This window comes from Perkinsus marinus (assembly GCF_000006405.1).
Source record: "Perkinsus marinus ATCC 50983 genomic scaffold scf_1104296932410, whole genome shotgun sequence".
In the NCBI taxonomy this organism is placed as follows: Eukaryota; Perkinsozoa; order Perkinsida; family Perkinsidae; genus Perkinsus; species Perkinsus marinus.
The window spans coordinates 634,621-649,039 of record NW_003215453.1 but is presented as its reverse complement, the minus strand read 5'-3'; the positions used below and the strand labels follow the sequence as shown (position 1 = coordinate 649,039).

Here is a 14,419-nt window from a genome sequence, read left to right as displayed (position 1 = left end):
TCTGCTTCGCTCCGCCTCATTTTTGAGGAAGTTGATCTGTAAGTATCAATTGGTGCGGTGTGTAAAACAAGTTCGAGGCAATATGATCCGTGTTGAATACCCAGTTCGGCGACGATCGGTAAATCCACATTGAGTTTACTACAATTTCTAGTGCGACTTGTTCTGGCCTACCCGTGATGGTAGCGTTTGGGCCAACCCAAGGGAAGCAAAGCGGTGGCAGCGGCGTTGGACCGACACACACTTGTCTTTGAGCGGCAGAACTCATGCTGTGATCTCTCTGGAAAATATGCACATGTGTTGGTGATAATATGAAAATTATTGTTGTTTTCTATTATCAATAAAGCTTCACCGGTTTTAGGTGGAGTGGCGTAAAACTCGGTGAAAAACGCGATATTCGCGGTGATATTCAGTAGCCGTGATATATATTTTCACTAGTGTTTTCCATATCACTAGGGTGAAACTCTATTGTAATATTAGTGAGGATATTACCAAATTGTTTCCGAGGGGAGCGAACTGTACTGAAAGCTGTCAGTTATTTATTCAACCATTTCTACCAATCTCAATGTCGAAGGCCGCTCCCGGTGGCTCCTGCCCGGGCGCTCAAGACGATATCACTGCTGTTGCTGAGTTCATGGGAGACGTACCAGAGGAGAATGGGAGTTGCGGTACTAGCAGCCCGAAATGGTCCGATGTGAAAATGGAGAATATGTTGCCTAGCAAGACCGCTCGAGTCCAGATGTCAGCAACTTGTAGTTCCCCGAGTTTGCCCCAGGGTGAGGACCGATCAGTAGTTGGGGGTGCGCCTTCACTGAGCGCGTCGGTGTCATCAACCAGCTCGGCTACTGTGGACGTAGGAGTTGGGGATGTTAGTGTTTATGGTAGGAAAAATAGCGCATCGCTCCGCCCATTTTCAGTGGAATTGATTTTTTCTCGTGGTTCAGGTCCGTCTTCGGATGCGAGTATCTGCACATTGGGAGGAGGGAAGCCTTTGAAGACTCAAAGTTCTTGGAGCGAGGCTATGCGGGCGACAACAATCGGCCCTAGAGCTGCTGGGGCGATGTTGAAGGTGAAATAGCTAAGTTCGATATGAATGTTGGTTGTCAATTGTCCATCCCTGGTTCGGATCCCACGGTTGTCATTTTTGGAGCTTCTGTAGGTGCCTCTGCGTCGTTTGCTAGGTCATTCCAAAAGGAAGTCGTGGAACTCCAATATGGAATCGTAGGAATCATCATCATCGTTATATCCCCTTTCTAATTTGATCTATCTCGCGGGTTCGATCCTCAGGGACGTCATTTTTACAGGTATATCGGTGCTTTGCACTCTGTGGGAAAGCACCTTTCTGGCATGAGCGTTGAGCGTGTGAGGAAGCTGGCAGAAAAACCGTTACCAAACAGTATGCTCCCAAAAGGAGTGGTAAAAACCACACTATATATTTCTGCTACCATCTCGCATCGAAATTCCCTTCAGTTTCGCTTCGCTCAGTCCCTTCGCATCGACGGGCAGGAGGAAGCTCTAAAATTGAGTAATTATTATCCTAGTGGTTTCTGATCGTTTTATTGGATTCCATCACAGCGTGGATATGGCCGAATGAGATCACACCGTTGAGGCCGCCGGAGCTAGCAGTGCAGAAGATAGGACCCAGCATTAGTGTATTGAAGGAAAACCCGGTCATCTTGTAAGTTGCAATCTCCCCTTTTCCGCGTACTTAAAACGATAATGTAGTTGCACATAAATAGCAGTTGATATATATTAAATTTTCACCCGTTTTACGTGAAGTGGCGTTATACTCAGTCGTGATATGCAGTAGTCGTAAAATATATTTTCCACTAGTGTTTTTCATATCATGGTCGTGATATTCCAGTGTTATGGTTCATTGTGTATAGCGCATTTTTAAATGAGTATTACTCCACTTCACATGAAACGGGTGAAACTCCATCAATGTGATATTCTCATAAAGAATTAGGAAGGCTCGAAAATCATAGGATGCAGAATGTAAAAATGACTCAAAACGTAGATATAAAATTATAGAAAAAGGTATAGTGCAGGTACGTCCCTGGCACACCATTTTGCGTATGGGGAAAAGGAGTTCATCGCTACATGTGCTACCTCCTAGCCAAACGAGCCGAAGCTGTAGTGTGAGTGCAACCTCCACCTATTAGTATTTTTTCAACATCGTTCTAGGTGTTGCATCACTAACGACTCTTTGCCACCAGCGACGTCATTTCACGAAGGAGTTTCTTATATAAAGACTGTGTAAAAATGCGTAGCTGATTTTTGCGAAAAATTACGCGATGTTTTTCAGGTATAAGCATCTTATAGAAACCATAGGAGTTGACCCTGGTGCAATCGCAGTCGCTGGCGACTCTCTCGGTGCGGGGATGGTCATGTTGGCACTCATAGCGCTCAGAAACGAAGGGGTAGGAGGAAGTATATTGGAGGAGTATATGTTCGGTCCTCTCAGCTCAGCTCAGGAGTTTCCTCACTGATTATAGAAGTTTACGTACGAATTATGGTAGAATTTAGAATTTAGAATAAAATCTCCCAACATTTTCGCATCATTTCCATGTTGGAGGATTTGTCATGTTTATTCAGATTGCGCTGCCCAGCAGTGTTTGCCTGATTTCTCCCATCACCGATTTAGCCGACCGAGTCGACGACTTTTCCGACGAGTTTAGTTCCTCTACGGATGAACGGAAGTCTTCGAACGCCGACAAAGGCACTGAGAAAAAGAAAAATGAGGAGGAAATGACCGGCGGACTTGGAGACGATATTGGCACCTCGAGTGACGCAGTTGGGGAATCTAAGGAATCTGAGAGCTCCAAACCTGCTAGGGAGAAAAGTGGTAGGGATACCTGATATTAATTATAATAATATGGTTATGGTGGAGTTTTGTCGGTTTTACCAAAGCGGTGTAAAACTCGGTGAAAAACGCGATATTGGCGGTGTCGTGGAATATGTAATTCACCAGTGTTTTTTATATCACTGTCGTGAAACTCCATTGATAGGAGATTTCTATGACCAATAATATTCACAAACATCAATAATATGGAATTCCCTTCGAATTAAGAATATAACGTCAGTGGACGAGGAAGTGAAAAATGCAGAAGTTGACGCGGCTACTGAGGCGAACACACCCCCGAAGTTCGCGGTATCACCAGCAGCAGCAGCAGCAGAGAGGAGAGAATGCGTTGACTATGTACAGCGCGATCTGGTAATTGTAGGGGGAATGCACGTCGATCAGTGTTGGAGGATGGATATACAATGGAGTTTCACAACCCGTTATATGTGAAGTGGCGTCGTAGAACTTGGTAAAAAACGTGATATTCGCGGTGATATGCAATAGTCGTGCATTACGTTTTCTGCTAGTGTTTTTCATATCACGGTCTTGGAAGGCCAGTGTGTTGATTTTGGTAGTCCAAAACAAGAAAATGCCGTATCTTGGCTAATTCGACGATTAGGAATGTGGAAGCTCGAACATTTCGAGGTTTGAGAGTAAGAAATTTATCGATGGAGTTTCACCCCAGTGATATGAAAAACACTAGTGAAAAATATATTTCACGACTATGCGTATCGCGAATATCGCTTCACGTAAAACGGGTGGTGAAACTCCAATATGTGTAGTAATTATCGATCACGAATCGTTACAGAGCTATGGCGAGCGATGTATAGGAGTGGTCGGCATTTCGATTTCTATGTATTGGTAGCTTGCTCTTATAGGGCTATAGCTGTATTATTATCAAGTCGTCGGCATATATTCGCTTTCCTCAGCTGAGTTTAGGAGTTTTCTCAATGATTAGAGGAGTTTACATACGAATTAGGGTAGAAGTGTACAGAAAATAATAAGAATTTTTCCCAAAATTTCCGCAGAATTTCCATGTTATCACCGGTTCCCACTGGTTGCATGTGTTGGTGATAATAGGGAAATTTTCGTTGGTTTTTGTACACCTATACGCTGAGCCGTATAATGCTGCTTTGGAAACTCCTGAGCTGGGCTTAGAAAAGCAAACATATATACTCAGAACTTATACGTTTTTGAGGATATGTTTGCATTCCTCTGTTAAGGAGTTAACACGCTCATTTCGGTAGAAATGTACGGAAAAAAATGAGAATTTCCTTAGAATATTCATATTGTCACCAACAGATGTGGATATTTTCCCACGAATTCGCTTCCTTGCTCAGTTATCCAGCATGGCTCAATATGCTATTGGAAATTCATGTCCGACTTCTGCGGAAGTCTCGCCTTATTACGCGGACCTCAGCGGTTTACCTAGCATGTTGGTAAACTATCTCGGATTTTTTTCCTCGAAATTTCTCATATTTTCGTTACAGATCCAAGCGGGGCAAGAGGAAATTTTCCTCCCCCAAATTGAACGTTTTTCTGCTAAGGCGTCTGCAATGAAAAACCCCGATACTCATTTTCAGTTCCAGGTGTACGAGGAAATGGTGAGTCTTTTGCGTCGTCACTGCGCCACAAAATTCATTCTCTAGTTGGAATGTGGGTTCTTCGTTGAGAGAATTTCAAGAGGATTTATCGAGCGATGATGACCGTTCTAAATTTGAGCGTTTTTACTTGGGTAAAAACACGAAATTTGAGTTCGGCTGACATTTTGACAAGCAAAACGATGGGGAAGAATTGTTCACACTCTGTTATTCATTTCTCATCGAAACCACATGTCCAAACACGAGTGGCAAAACAAAAATGTAAAACACTATATAGTGTATTGTCGTGAGGTCTCGTGTGATACTCGTCCGAATTTATCTTTATTAGTTATTTTACCAAGGTACATTGCTTCCAGCTGTTTGCGTTTTGTACGAGCGAATCGGAAGCTCCCCGAAGGGCGCTGGGAGCTATAGCGGCATTTGTAATTGAATTGCGTCGTTTTAACTCGGGTAAAAACGTTCTGTTAGGTTCGAGAACATGTTAAAGCGAGCACAACGAGCGAATCCAACCCTCTGGCTTAACGTCGATTTTGGTCACACTTTTCAGTGATATGTTCGCCACGGGATTCCCCTTTCGAAGTAGTGTTGAACGATTTACAATGTTTTCGCAGACGTCGGCGTTGTGGGAGGCTCCCACTGGGGATATTACGTTCAGAGAAAACTCAGCGGTGTACTCATATTAATTATTCGTTCAGTTATGGATAGGCCCGACGCATGGTCTACGTTCCTGTCTTATATAGCAGGTGTTTAGATGATCACTTTTTCCCCAAACTTGTAATGTGTTTTGTTTGTTTGTGACATTTTCAATTTACGTGTGATTGTAGTATCGTTATGGGGAGTAAACTGTCTTGTTCTCCAATTTGTGGGAGAAGAACGAAATCGAAGAAAAAGGAAACAAAAATCGTCTCAGATCAGGTCGCTTGTGACGTCTGTCACGCAGTTCAACCACTACAGTAACCACACTGGTAAATCGAATAAACTTTCATCGCGTTGTTCGTCAGGCCCAACGCTAACGTTTTTGTATGCGAAACATGTCGGTCAGTGAATAGAGTATATATGGTATCAGGAGAACGCAGATTGAGTACCGTCCCTGACCCCAATGTGAGTGTGCTGATTGTGGTCTCTGCAAAAAGTGTTGTTGTAGATAATTTTGGACGATGTAATCGGTGTTGTGGCTGTGAACGGCGAAGTGAAGGCGACTACTATCGCGCCGTGCTCTGTGTGTCTGGATAATCCAGGGGACATGGTCAGCTAATCGAGCAGTGTTGATGATGACATTTTTGCTCCTCTCTGCTGAGCTCGGGAGTTCTCTTACTAGCTATAGAAGTTTACATATGAAATCGGGTTGAAATGTATACGAGTCAACGACAATCTCCCAAAATTTCGCCAGAATTTTCACATTATCACCGACGACGCATAGTTGACCATGTGCATATTCTTCCACATCGTCCTCGCCGTAGAGTTGACGAATGATATCAGTTTGTGATAGGTTGTTTTACCCTGCGGCCACGCGGGAATTTGCCAGTCCTGTGCGGTTCACATAGCGAGCAACGAAGCAGTTGGTGGCAGTTGTTGCCCAAAATGCCGAACTGAAATCGGCCAGCTTGTGAGCGCTGTTTTTGTTGTTTGTAACATGTGATAATTCGCGATAGGTTCGCATTGGAAGAGTGTATGACACTTCGATACAGGGAATCGAGGCTCCTTTCACTCGGCAGGCTAGGGCCCCACCGGTACCGTCGCCACCAGGATTGGAAAAAATGAAGGTAAAGTGTCGGAAAATATGTTGTGTATGAAAAACAAAGAATTTCCAGAGACTTTCATATCGTCGCAACACATGTCGCTGACTATTTGCTCATTTCTCTCCCATACCGTGAATGTTAGTGATGATGATGATGATGATGATGATGATGATGATGATGATGATGATGAATTTCCATATCTTCAGGGTCAGAGCAAGTCGTAATTGTCTGGTAGTTTTTACGCCCCTGGTCTCTCTTTATTGTTGTCCCCGATCTCCATATGAACTTGATGGATAATGCACCATTGTTTGACGAGCCATATCGTCTGTATTGCCGAATATGGTATTTTTACTACAATTTGGTGTTGTGCTCTTCTTCCGAGTCAATCAGTTGAACAGAAAACATTCACAGTCAGTGCTGGGTTCATGTGAAACTGGACTCCTTGAGGCACAACTCAGGCAAACTATCGAAGCTCGGTCAAGCACACATGCTTCAAATGAACAACACGCTCACATTAAGAGTCTTGCATATTGGCTGTTGGCACTCCCACCAAGCATGTCGGCCGCAAGTGAGTATTGTCTGATATCTCATCTACTCGCCTCATTAGCATCGACGACTTGAAAGATTGACTCCAGCATGATTTGGAGCGAATCAGTCCACACATAGCCGTGTAGCGTGAAATAGATTGTGCGCTGATTACATTTCCAGGGCCGGACCTACGAGTGAGTGCAATGAGAACACCCCTAAGTTGATGAGTCAGTTGGCTGCTAACAAGCACTAGACGATGAAGTTTCTGTGACCAGAAGATTGTCGTCCTGGGTCGGGGATGCTATGAGAAAACGCCTGTCTGTCGGGCCACGTAAACACGCATGTTGCCGCGCGTGAAGGTGACACTACGAAGATCTGAGTAGCCGCCTCCAACGGTGATTCTATGACAGGATTTCTGTATGTCTTCCTTTCTTTATTTCCTTACAGTTGATCTATCCGTGTACGGTTTGTGACAAGTTCATGCTGTACAAGTGTGTGCGGAATCCTGTTCATTGGTAGCGTTTTACGTGAAGTACGCGAGTTAATCGATTTTAGTAGAGCAGAAGGGCTCCGCAATGAGGGAGACTTCTGGGATCTTTTCCTTTGGTAAAATAAGGATGTGATTAGACTTTGGTAGCAAGCTGAAAACATCTCCTGATGACAAACTCAGCATCATAACAATGTCCTTACGATTGTCCAGAGGTTGGTAGGGATACACAAAACGCCAAATTGTATTTAAGATATTCTCCATGTCTGTCCTCACTATTCTGGTTCATATCTTCATCTCGGCTTACGTCGGTGCCTCCAAAGTGAACAGTACTGATGTTAGCCCACCAGTTCCCAATCGCATAGGAGTCTCCAGGCATCTGCAAGTCGAAGCAGAGAATCCTCACCGTTGTTTGGGACCTCATGGATCACTTAATGGGTCATACTGCTTATACATTTTGAAAGGTCCTCATCAAAGAAATGGTGGGTGCCTCATCGGCAACAGCAACTTATCTCCCTATCATTTTGCTACCGTGGAGATCGGAGTCGGCTTCTCGGATGGAAAGCCCTCGGATGTTGGTGTTTGGGCGGATGGCCGGAGTGAAAAGGAGCTCAGCCTACCATATGGAATAGGAGTGAGGACGATTTTGACGATTCCAAGATACTCTAAGTCTGGTGGAATCCGTCATGAGCATGGTATGGCACTGCACTTCCCTATACGCATGGATGTTCACGTGGTCGTCCCCGGAGGGGGCTCGATTGATGCGGGTGGTATTAGCAATGGCGTTGCCTTCGTAAGTACAGTTGGCGGAACTCATTACATCAGGTCAACTACTACAGTTCTTAGAAATGATACTCTAAACATGTCGGTAAGGTACGTCGTTACCGGTGAATCAATTACTACCCAACTCTGGAACTTTTATAGTTACCACGACATAACAATACATGGGGTTGTGGGTGGCAAGGAACGCCTTGTCAAACGTAAGATATACGAATTCAACGATAAAGTCTAGTCTCATCGATATTTTCTCTATGTCCCATGCTTCCCACAGTTCTGAATCATGAGCTCGGATTGTTCTGACGAGCTTGGGAGGCATAAACTTATTTTACTGATGGGGGCTTCTGTTCTGCTTATTTTCACACACTCATATCGTTGAAGCAGTCAGCGACCATATCGTCGGTTATAAGAGTCAAATCATAGCTCTGTTCACCTAGCTTCGAGTTACGCAGTCAAGTCATTTGTGGGGAAGGGAGGGCTATATTATGGGGAAGCGGAAGAGATTGCCACCGGAGTCCGACGAGCGGTCCGGTGGCATCTCATCCTGGTCTGGAGATGCAAATGATCATCGGTCACGGACCGATTTCGATACCACAGTGTGTCCATATGTGAACTATATAGATATATGTATTGGAAGCTTTGTTGCGCTCGAAGATTCTGACTACATGTCGCCAGCAAATGATATCCTCGGAAATTATTTTCGAGAAATGTAAGGACTTGGAATTTCGCGGAAATCCCAATCGTCACTCTAGTAATGCAAATGGGACCCATCTAATGGGTTGCTCGTAAGAACGCGCTGATTTGTATATCGCTCCGACGTTCACACAATCCGAACCCACGAAACCATTTTATAAGTTCGTATCCGCAGACGCTCGCCTTCCCAAATCAGTTGAGACTAGTTTGAAGATTCTCTATAGCATGAAAAGAAGCTCGATAAGCGCATGTCTTCGAGAGCAACTCACGCTTCACTGACGCGACACCACATGAAAGTCCAAAAATAGTCAATGGTACAAATTATAATTTCAACATAATGCCGACGTCATGCTTTTTGAATCCGAGCGAGAGGTCCTCTGATATCCTGAAACCTGAAACGGCAGGTCCTAACTAGGACGCGCCAACCTCCCCATCGCCTTGGTCAGTTGATGATGCAGGCTGAGCCTCCTCATAGTCAACGAGAGTCCACTCGTCCCCAAAACCGCACTTCTTTAGAAAGTCCAGTTGTTCATTCAACGCTTCCACTTCTTCCCGCATACGCGTTATCTCATTGGATTTGAATTCGACTGCCGCCTCCAGGGATTCGCCTGACGAAAATTATCGTGAAAACAATTGAGGCCATGTTTCGAACAGCATCGAGAATATCATCTTTGAACGCTTCTCTCGGCGCGAGAAGCAACAATCAGAACCCTCCATCGACTGTGCTCAGAAATTCGACTCAAATGTTCACGGATCCAAGTCATATCCCAGATCACACTACGTCTGCTCAAGCGAACGGTGTTGGTTGGCCATGGCGGTCTACAGCACAATGTCTATTCCGTCGGCATCCATGATCAAAGCATGCAATATGCAGAGTGTCATGTAGCGCGAAGCCCTCAGATATCAGAACACACATACCTTGAGCCATTAGTTTAGAGTTTTCCTCTATTCTCGCCGCGAGCTCGAGTCGAGTCTGAGCCAGCTCGGAATCTCGACTCCTTATCTCCTCTTGGAGGTCCCTCAGCAACATCGTCATCGCCTCATTCTTCTGGTTAATCGCTTCCGTCACATGCACGCTCGCGGCAGACTCCGACGATTCCATGCTTGCCGCTTGACCACCTGAACAAAAGGTCCATCTCCGCCACGTATAACACAGATAGTGCCTCACGATCTCGCCGACTCACAAGCCGATTTGGTACAATCTCTGCCAGCGCCGTGTTGCCTTGCACACAACGGCGTCGCTCGTACTCCCGCATGAGGTCGAGAAAACAGTCACTCTGGCACGCATTCCGCAATTTTGCATCTCGCACCATTCGCCTGTACCTAAAGAGAGCTAATAATTAGCTAAGAGGATCAGTACGAGAGTACCAATCCACTTGGTGATACTCCCATTCATCTCCTGATTGTTGGGAACATCTTGGCCCTCCTGTCGGTGACATCCGAGGATTCGAAACAAGGCCAGAAGAATGGGTCGTCCAAGATCACCAGTACATCACGCTAGGAGTATCACACTTCACTAGGCTGATAACAGAACCGAACCAGTCTTCAAAACAAGGACCAATTCGGAGGAAACAGAAGTTGTCAACAGAAGTTCACTGCGAGAAACAATCTATATGAGTATCGTGAAGCCTCTCGAGACCTTCAACCAACACGTCTTCAATATCTAATAAAACACCAATGTTTCCATCACCGACGAGATACACACACATTCTATTCATAACTTCATGGCGATCTCGCTAACATATCATCGTTACTGTTTCGGATGCCCGTCATCGCCATTTCAATGATCGCGCTATGACCAATGGATGGGCAGTCGAATGCACTCACCCCCGGAGTCCGGCTTGGTGATAAGCTCTGCCGTATACTCATGACCAGAATCATCGCTATGTTTCCCACCCTTAACGATCCAAAGCTTCTGATAGCGCGTCTGAACGTAATAAAAACCTCAACTCGACAACTCGCCCAACGCGGGGATCGAACCCGCGACCTACAACTGCTACCTCTAAAACATTCGCAACGACAGCGTCAACACCATATCTCCTAATCGCTCCACGTGCTTTCTCAAAGAGTATATCAGCATCAGTCTCCAACTTGAATGACACCACCTGAGACCACCGTACTTCCCATCACCTACAACGCCAACTTACGAGCGCTCTCGGACACCATTCGCCTGTGATGCGCCCCAGAACCTTCGGCACTGCCTTTAGTCGCAACGTGAGTCCAGTATCTTGATGAGCTCCACTCTGAATCTTATTCTCTGGCATCTCATCCATTGGGACGTAGAAGTCCGACACGGCGGCTGCTAAAACGAGTGCTGCTCGCGGACCTAGTGAGCTAACTTCTTTAGAGATCTTTTCTAGAGAGCTCAAGTACCTACAGACAGTACGAAGCAGGTATCCCAAAACTCGAGAGTCCCGAACAATTTCATGCACATGTTTTCGAAAGCGTTTATAGTTGCATTACTCAGTAACACTGGTAAAGGTGACGGAGAGGAGATATCGCCTCAAAACTTCTTGTGAAGGGTGCGCCTGAAAACGCCGATGCCGAACTCTCCATGCGGTATAGGAACGTGAGTCATTGACAAACAGTCATGTACGTGTGTTCATGACAATATTATAATTTTGAGGAGTTCCCTGAAAATTCACACACGGTTTTTGTACATTCCTATCCGAAAAGCTCCTATAATTAATGAGGCAGCCAAGGAAGCGAACATATTTTTCGATGAGTTTTCACCTGTATATAAGAGTCGAACTCAACCGAGTGAACTCCCTGACTCAACAGCTCTAGCTGTTGGCCAGCATCAGGCAGATGTCGCACGAAAGGCATAGCGCAACTACCACCTGATTTGTAATCAACAACGAACACCCAAGAAGCTCACCTTTGCGATGAAAGTAAACTACATAATATTTCTTAAATGATTGTTGCTCGTTTCTCATCAAGAAAGCCTCGACCATCCCAGCTCCTCGGTTACCCGTGGAGAAGTTGTCCAAAAATCTATTCAAATTGGAAGAGGAATAGAACTGCGCTGTCTATCACCCCAGTTTATCACACCATAAAAACCGTCAACACTCTCGAATGGGGACTTACCTCACAGTGCGTCTCTCCAACGCTACTGTAGTGCCGCCACTACTGATGACCACCAGCCGAGCTTGGGGATCCTTTACGGCTCGAGAAACGAATTCAGACAAACGTTCAGAGTCAGCCATTACGAAGGAAAATTAAACAACGATAAGCAAGCAACATCGTACCGTAAATGACGGAACTCTCTTATAATATGCAGGTTGCATAATAAACAACAATAAGCAAGCAACATCGTACCGTAAATGACGGAACTCTCTTATAATATGCAGGTTGCTTAATAAACAACAATAAGCAAGCAACATCGTACCGTAAATGACGGAACTCTCTTATAATATGCAGGTTGCATAATAAACAACAATAAGCAAGCAACATCGTACCGTAAATGACGGAACTCTCTTGTAATATGCAGGTTGCATAATAAACAACAATAAGCAAGCAACATCGTACCGTAAATGACGGAATTCTCTTGTAATACATGGGATGCGTTCTAGTGAGGACAAGATGAAATTCGATAATCTCTAAGCCATTTCACACTGGAATTGATTAAGAAATTGTGCAGTTGATTTTGTGATCTCACTCGATCTGTGAAAGCAGCCCAATAATATGACAATACCTCTGGCACTAACTTCATAAAGATAAACTTGGGACTAATTCCATTTTGCGATAACCGAATATCATCACCTATATTCCTTCCGTCTCTGCCTGTTATAAAGCCGGTCTTCCTAAGGAGTGCAATCATGTTAAGAGTTGGAGAATTGACACAACAGAAACAGTTGAGCATGATAACAATTATTTCGGCGGTGTCTGTACTCTAAATATACCTCAACAGCCGCAGAAGCGCCTTATAGCATCACAAGTTTGTGATTATTCGAATTGGTAGCATGAAAATACCAGACAACCCTGAGAAAAAAAAGGTTAATAATCAACATACACTGGAGTTTCACCCATGGTATGAAAAACACTGGTGAAGAAAATAGTTATAATTTCACTTCCCGCGAGAAACACGCAGCAGTGAATAACGCGTAAAACACGTAATATGAGATCATTTTCTCCTGTGAAATTCACTAAGTGTTCTAAACTCACTTCATATCACGTTTTCCACATGAACGTGAAACGGGTGAGACGCCAGTGAAGTGAACTACGCCTCACTAGGAGACATACCCTATTCCCTATTGTGCTATGTTTCCGAAAGCCCACGCAGGATTGTATTACACCTGTAAAATTTGGTCCTGATAGCGCCCTTGAAACTCACAAGAGGTCAACGCGATCGCACCGTCGACTTGCGCTGGGAAAATGACCGCGCGCCACGAAATTGCTCAACGGGTTGCTACTGCTGCTGCTAGCTGCACTTTACCATGATCGAGCAACACGAGTTTCTCCTTGAGGCCGGCTACACTTACGACAAGAAAACCAGTAAAACAACGAACTCGCCTGACTCATGCCCTCTGTTTACAAAATAAAAATTCGATGTCTGTTAACAATTAAATTTCGAGTATTTGCAACGAATTCCCCCATAAAGTGCTTTTCCCCGCGTATATAATTCAGCAACAGAACAATCTCTTTCCATGGCGTTCTTTATCATTCACTCAGCGAGCTTAGAGGTGACGATCTTAATAGGTTCTAATGTCGCTGAGCTCTGATCGTTGTTATTATATTACCACTAAAAAATATTCAACTCGCCACAACGAGTGAATCATTCGCCTTGTTCATTTGATCTCGCATGAGCTTCAAGGGAGCTCTCAGGATAGAATTTCGAATATCAAACTCTCGGGAGCTCTCTTGAAACTCAAAAGGGGTCCATTGAACATCGCGTTTGCTTACAGTATCAGCTACTTCATCTTCGTCTATGACGCTCTAAAAGACACGACGACGTTTATGAGTTCCCTTATTTTCAGATCGTTACTTCATGTCGGGGGAGCCTAGCTGGGAGTTGGAGAATCAAAAGATGCGTGGCCGCTGGTAAGCGAACAAGCGAATAGAACAACTCCCTCGTGAAATATCTGTTGCGAAGGGTATCGAAAAAACTCCCTTCCTGTATTATGTTATTTAACCTAATAAACTAGTATTTAAATCTAATAAAAGGATAATAATATGTTAATAATAACTATATATTAATTTAATAATATTCATATTTATAACAAGGTAGTTATAATTACACTATAGTGGGTTTAGTAAGCCTCTGAAATGTACTTGCTACTCCGAATTCCCAAAATTCATAGGCAATAGGTCGCATGGTCCTGCTTCAGGCAAGGTGCTTTCCCAGCCTCCACCATCGATGAGTTCAAGCAGGAGGAAGATCGATGGGTGAAGGAGCAAATGCAGAAGGCCAGCGAGTACTAGAATGTGGTTCGGAGAATCCTAGTGAACAAAGAAATCAAAAATATACTGCAACGTAATTTTTTATCATCACGCCAGTGTTGAAAGTTTCGAGAACTCAAGAAATGAACTTGGAATTTTGTCTCGTGAAGATGCTGCTGTAGAAAAAACGATGAATTGCTGCCATCTCTTCGTGTTGCGTGTTGAACAATTCACTCATCACTCAGGGAACCATCGTTCTACTGCGCTTGTGCGCATATTGATACAACTGTTATTCTACTTAGGCGCAAGAACCGGCAATCGAAGGTTGAAGAAACTGCTTGAGCTGGCCATTTACAGAACACTGACGTCCATCTCA

The 14,419-nt window shown here is 44.4% G+C and overlaps 4 protein-coding genes across 5 annotated transcripts; 2 read left to right on the top strand and 2 right to left on the bottom strand.

The window, feature by feature from the left end:
- The first annotated feature begins 530 nt into the window (after nucleotides 1-530).
- On the top strand, nucleotides 531-5,171 carry Pmar_PMAR022375 (hypothetical protein). 2 transcript variants are annotated; one of them, XM_002785580.1, is made up of 15 exons: nucleotides 531-878; nucleotides 942-1,066; nucleotides 1,157-1,218; nucleotides 1,302-1,413; nucleotides 1,468-1,522; nucleotides 1,573-1,675; nucleotides 2,046-2,135; nucleotides 2,182-2,253; nucleotides 2,303-2,417; nucleotides 2,593-2,842; nucleotides 3,081-3,211; nucleotides 4,180-4,278; nucleotides 4,330-4,443; nucleotides 4,782-4,862; nucleotides 4,909-5,171. In XM_002785580.1, the coding sequence occupies exons 1-15, from the start codon at nucleotides 563-565 to the stop codon at nucleotides 4,960-4,962; spliced, it is 1,779 nt and encodes a 592-aa protein (XP_002785626.1). In that variant the 5' UTR covers nucleotides 531-562; the 3' UTR covers nucleotides 4,963-5,171. The 2 variants fall into 2 exon arrangements, with proteins under 2 accessions (XP_002785626.1, XP_002785627.1); XM_002785581.1 differs by having other exon boundaries at nucleotides 563-749; nucleotides 3,105-3,211.
- Nucleotides 5,172-9,075: 3,904 nt separating this feature from the next.
- On the bottom strand, nucleotides 9,076-9,766 carry Pmar_PMAR022374 (hypothetical protein; the record flags this gene model as incomplete). The annotated part of the gene is made up of 2 exons (XM_002785579.1): nucleotides 9,076-9,272; nucleotides 9,583-9,766. The coding sequence occupies 2 exons, from the start codon at nucleotides 9,764-9,766 to the stop codon at nucleotides 9,076-9,078; spliced, it is 381 nt and encodes a 126-aa protein (XP_002785625.1).
- Nucleotides 9,767-10,256: 490 nt separating this feature from the next.
- On the bottom strand, nucleotides 10,257-11,901 carry Pmar_PMAR022373 (Phosphopantothenate--cysteine ligase, putative; the record flags this gene model as incomplete). Its single annotated transcript, XM_002785578.1, has 8 exons — nucleotides 11,752-11,901; nucleotides 11,543-11,658; nucleotides 11,398-11,504; nucleotides 11,128-11,192; nucleotides 10,812-11,037; nucleotides 10,665-10,769; nucleotides 10,492-10,591; nucleotides 10,257-10,327 (listed from the first exon to the last, which is right to left on the bottom strand). Exons 1-8 carry the CDS (start codon nucleotides 11,868-11,870, stop codon nucleotides 10,257-10,259), a joined length of 909 nt encoding a protein of 302 aa, XP_002785624.1. The 5' UTR covers nucleotides 11,871-11,901.
- A 1,183-nt stretch (nucleotides 11,902-13,084) lies between these two features.
- Pmar_PMAR022372 (hypothetical protein) lies at nucleotides 13,085-14,419 on the top strand. The gene is made up of 4 exons (XM_002785577.1): nucleotides 13,085-13,158; nucleotides 13,641-13,704; nucleotides 13,992-14,078; nucleotides 14,346-14,419. Exons 1-4 carry the CDS (start codon nucleotides 13,101-13,103, stop codon nucleotides 14,383-14,385), a joined length of 249 nt encoding a protein of 82 aa, XP_002785623.1. The 5' UTR covers nucleotides 13,085-13,100; the 3' UTR covers nucleotides 14,386-14,419.

Excerpts from the sequence above, each read along its gene's own strand:
- Pmar_PMAR022375 (XM_002785580.1), top strand. The coding sequence starts at position 563 with ATGTCGAAGGCCGCTCCCGGTGGCTCCTGCCCGGGCGCTCAAGACGAT. Across the intron at positions 2,418-2,592 it reads TAGCGCTCAGAAACGAAGGG|ATTGCGCTGCCCAGCAGTGT; the intron begins GTAGGAGGAAGT and ends ATGTTTATTCAG. Across the intron at positions 4,444-4,781 it reads TCCAGGTGTACGAGGAAATG|GTACATTGCTTCCAGCTGTT; the intron begins GTGAGTCTTTTG and ends TATTTTACCAAG.
- Pmar_PMAR022372 (XM_002785577.1), top strand. The coding sequence starts at position 13,101 with ATGATCGAGCAACACGAGTTTCTCCTTGAGGCCGGCTACACTTACGAC. Across the intron at positions 13,159-13,640 it reads CACTTACGACAAGAAAACCA|ATCGTTACTTCATGTCGGGG; the intron begins GTAAAACAACGA and ends CCTTATTTTCAG. Across the intron at positions 13,705-13,991 it reads CAAAAGATGCGTGGCCGCTG|GCAAGGTGCTTTCCCAGCCT; the intron begins GTAAGCGAACAA and ends GTCCTGCTTCAG.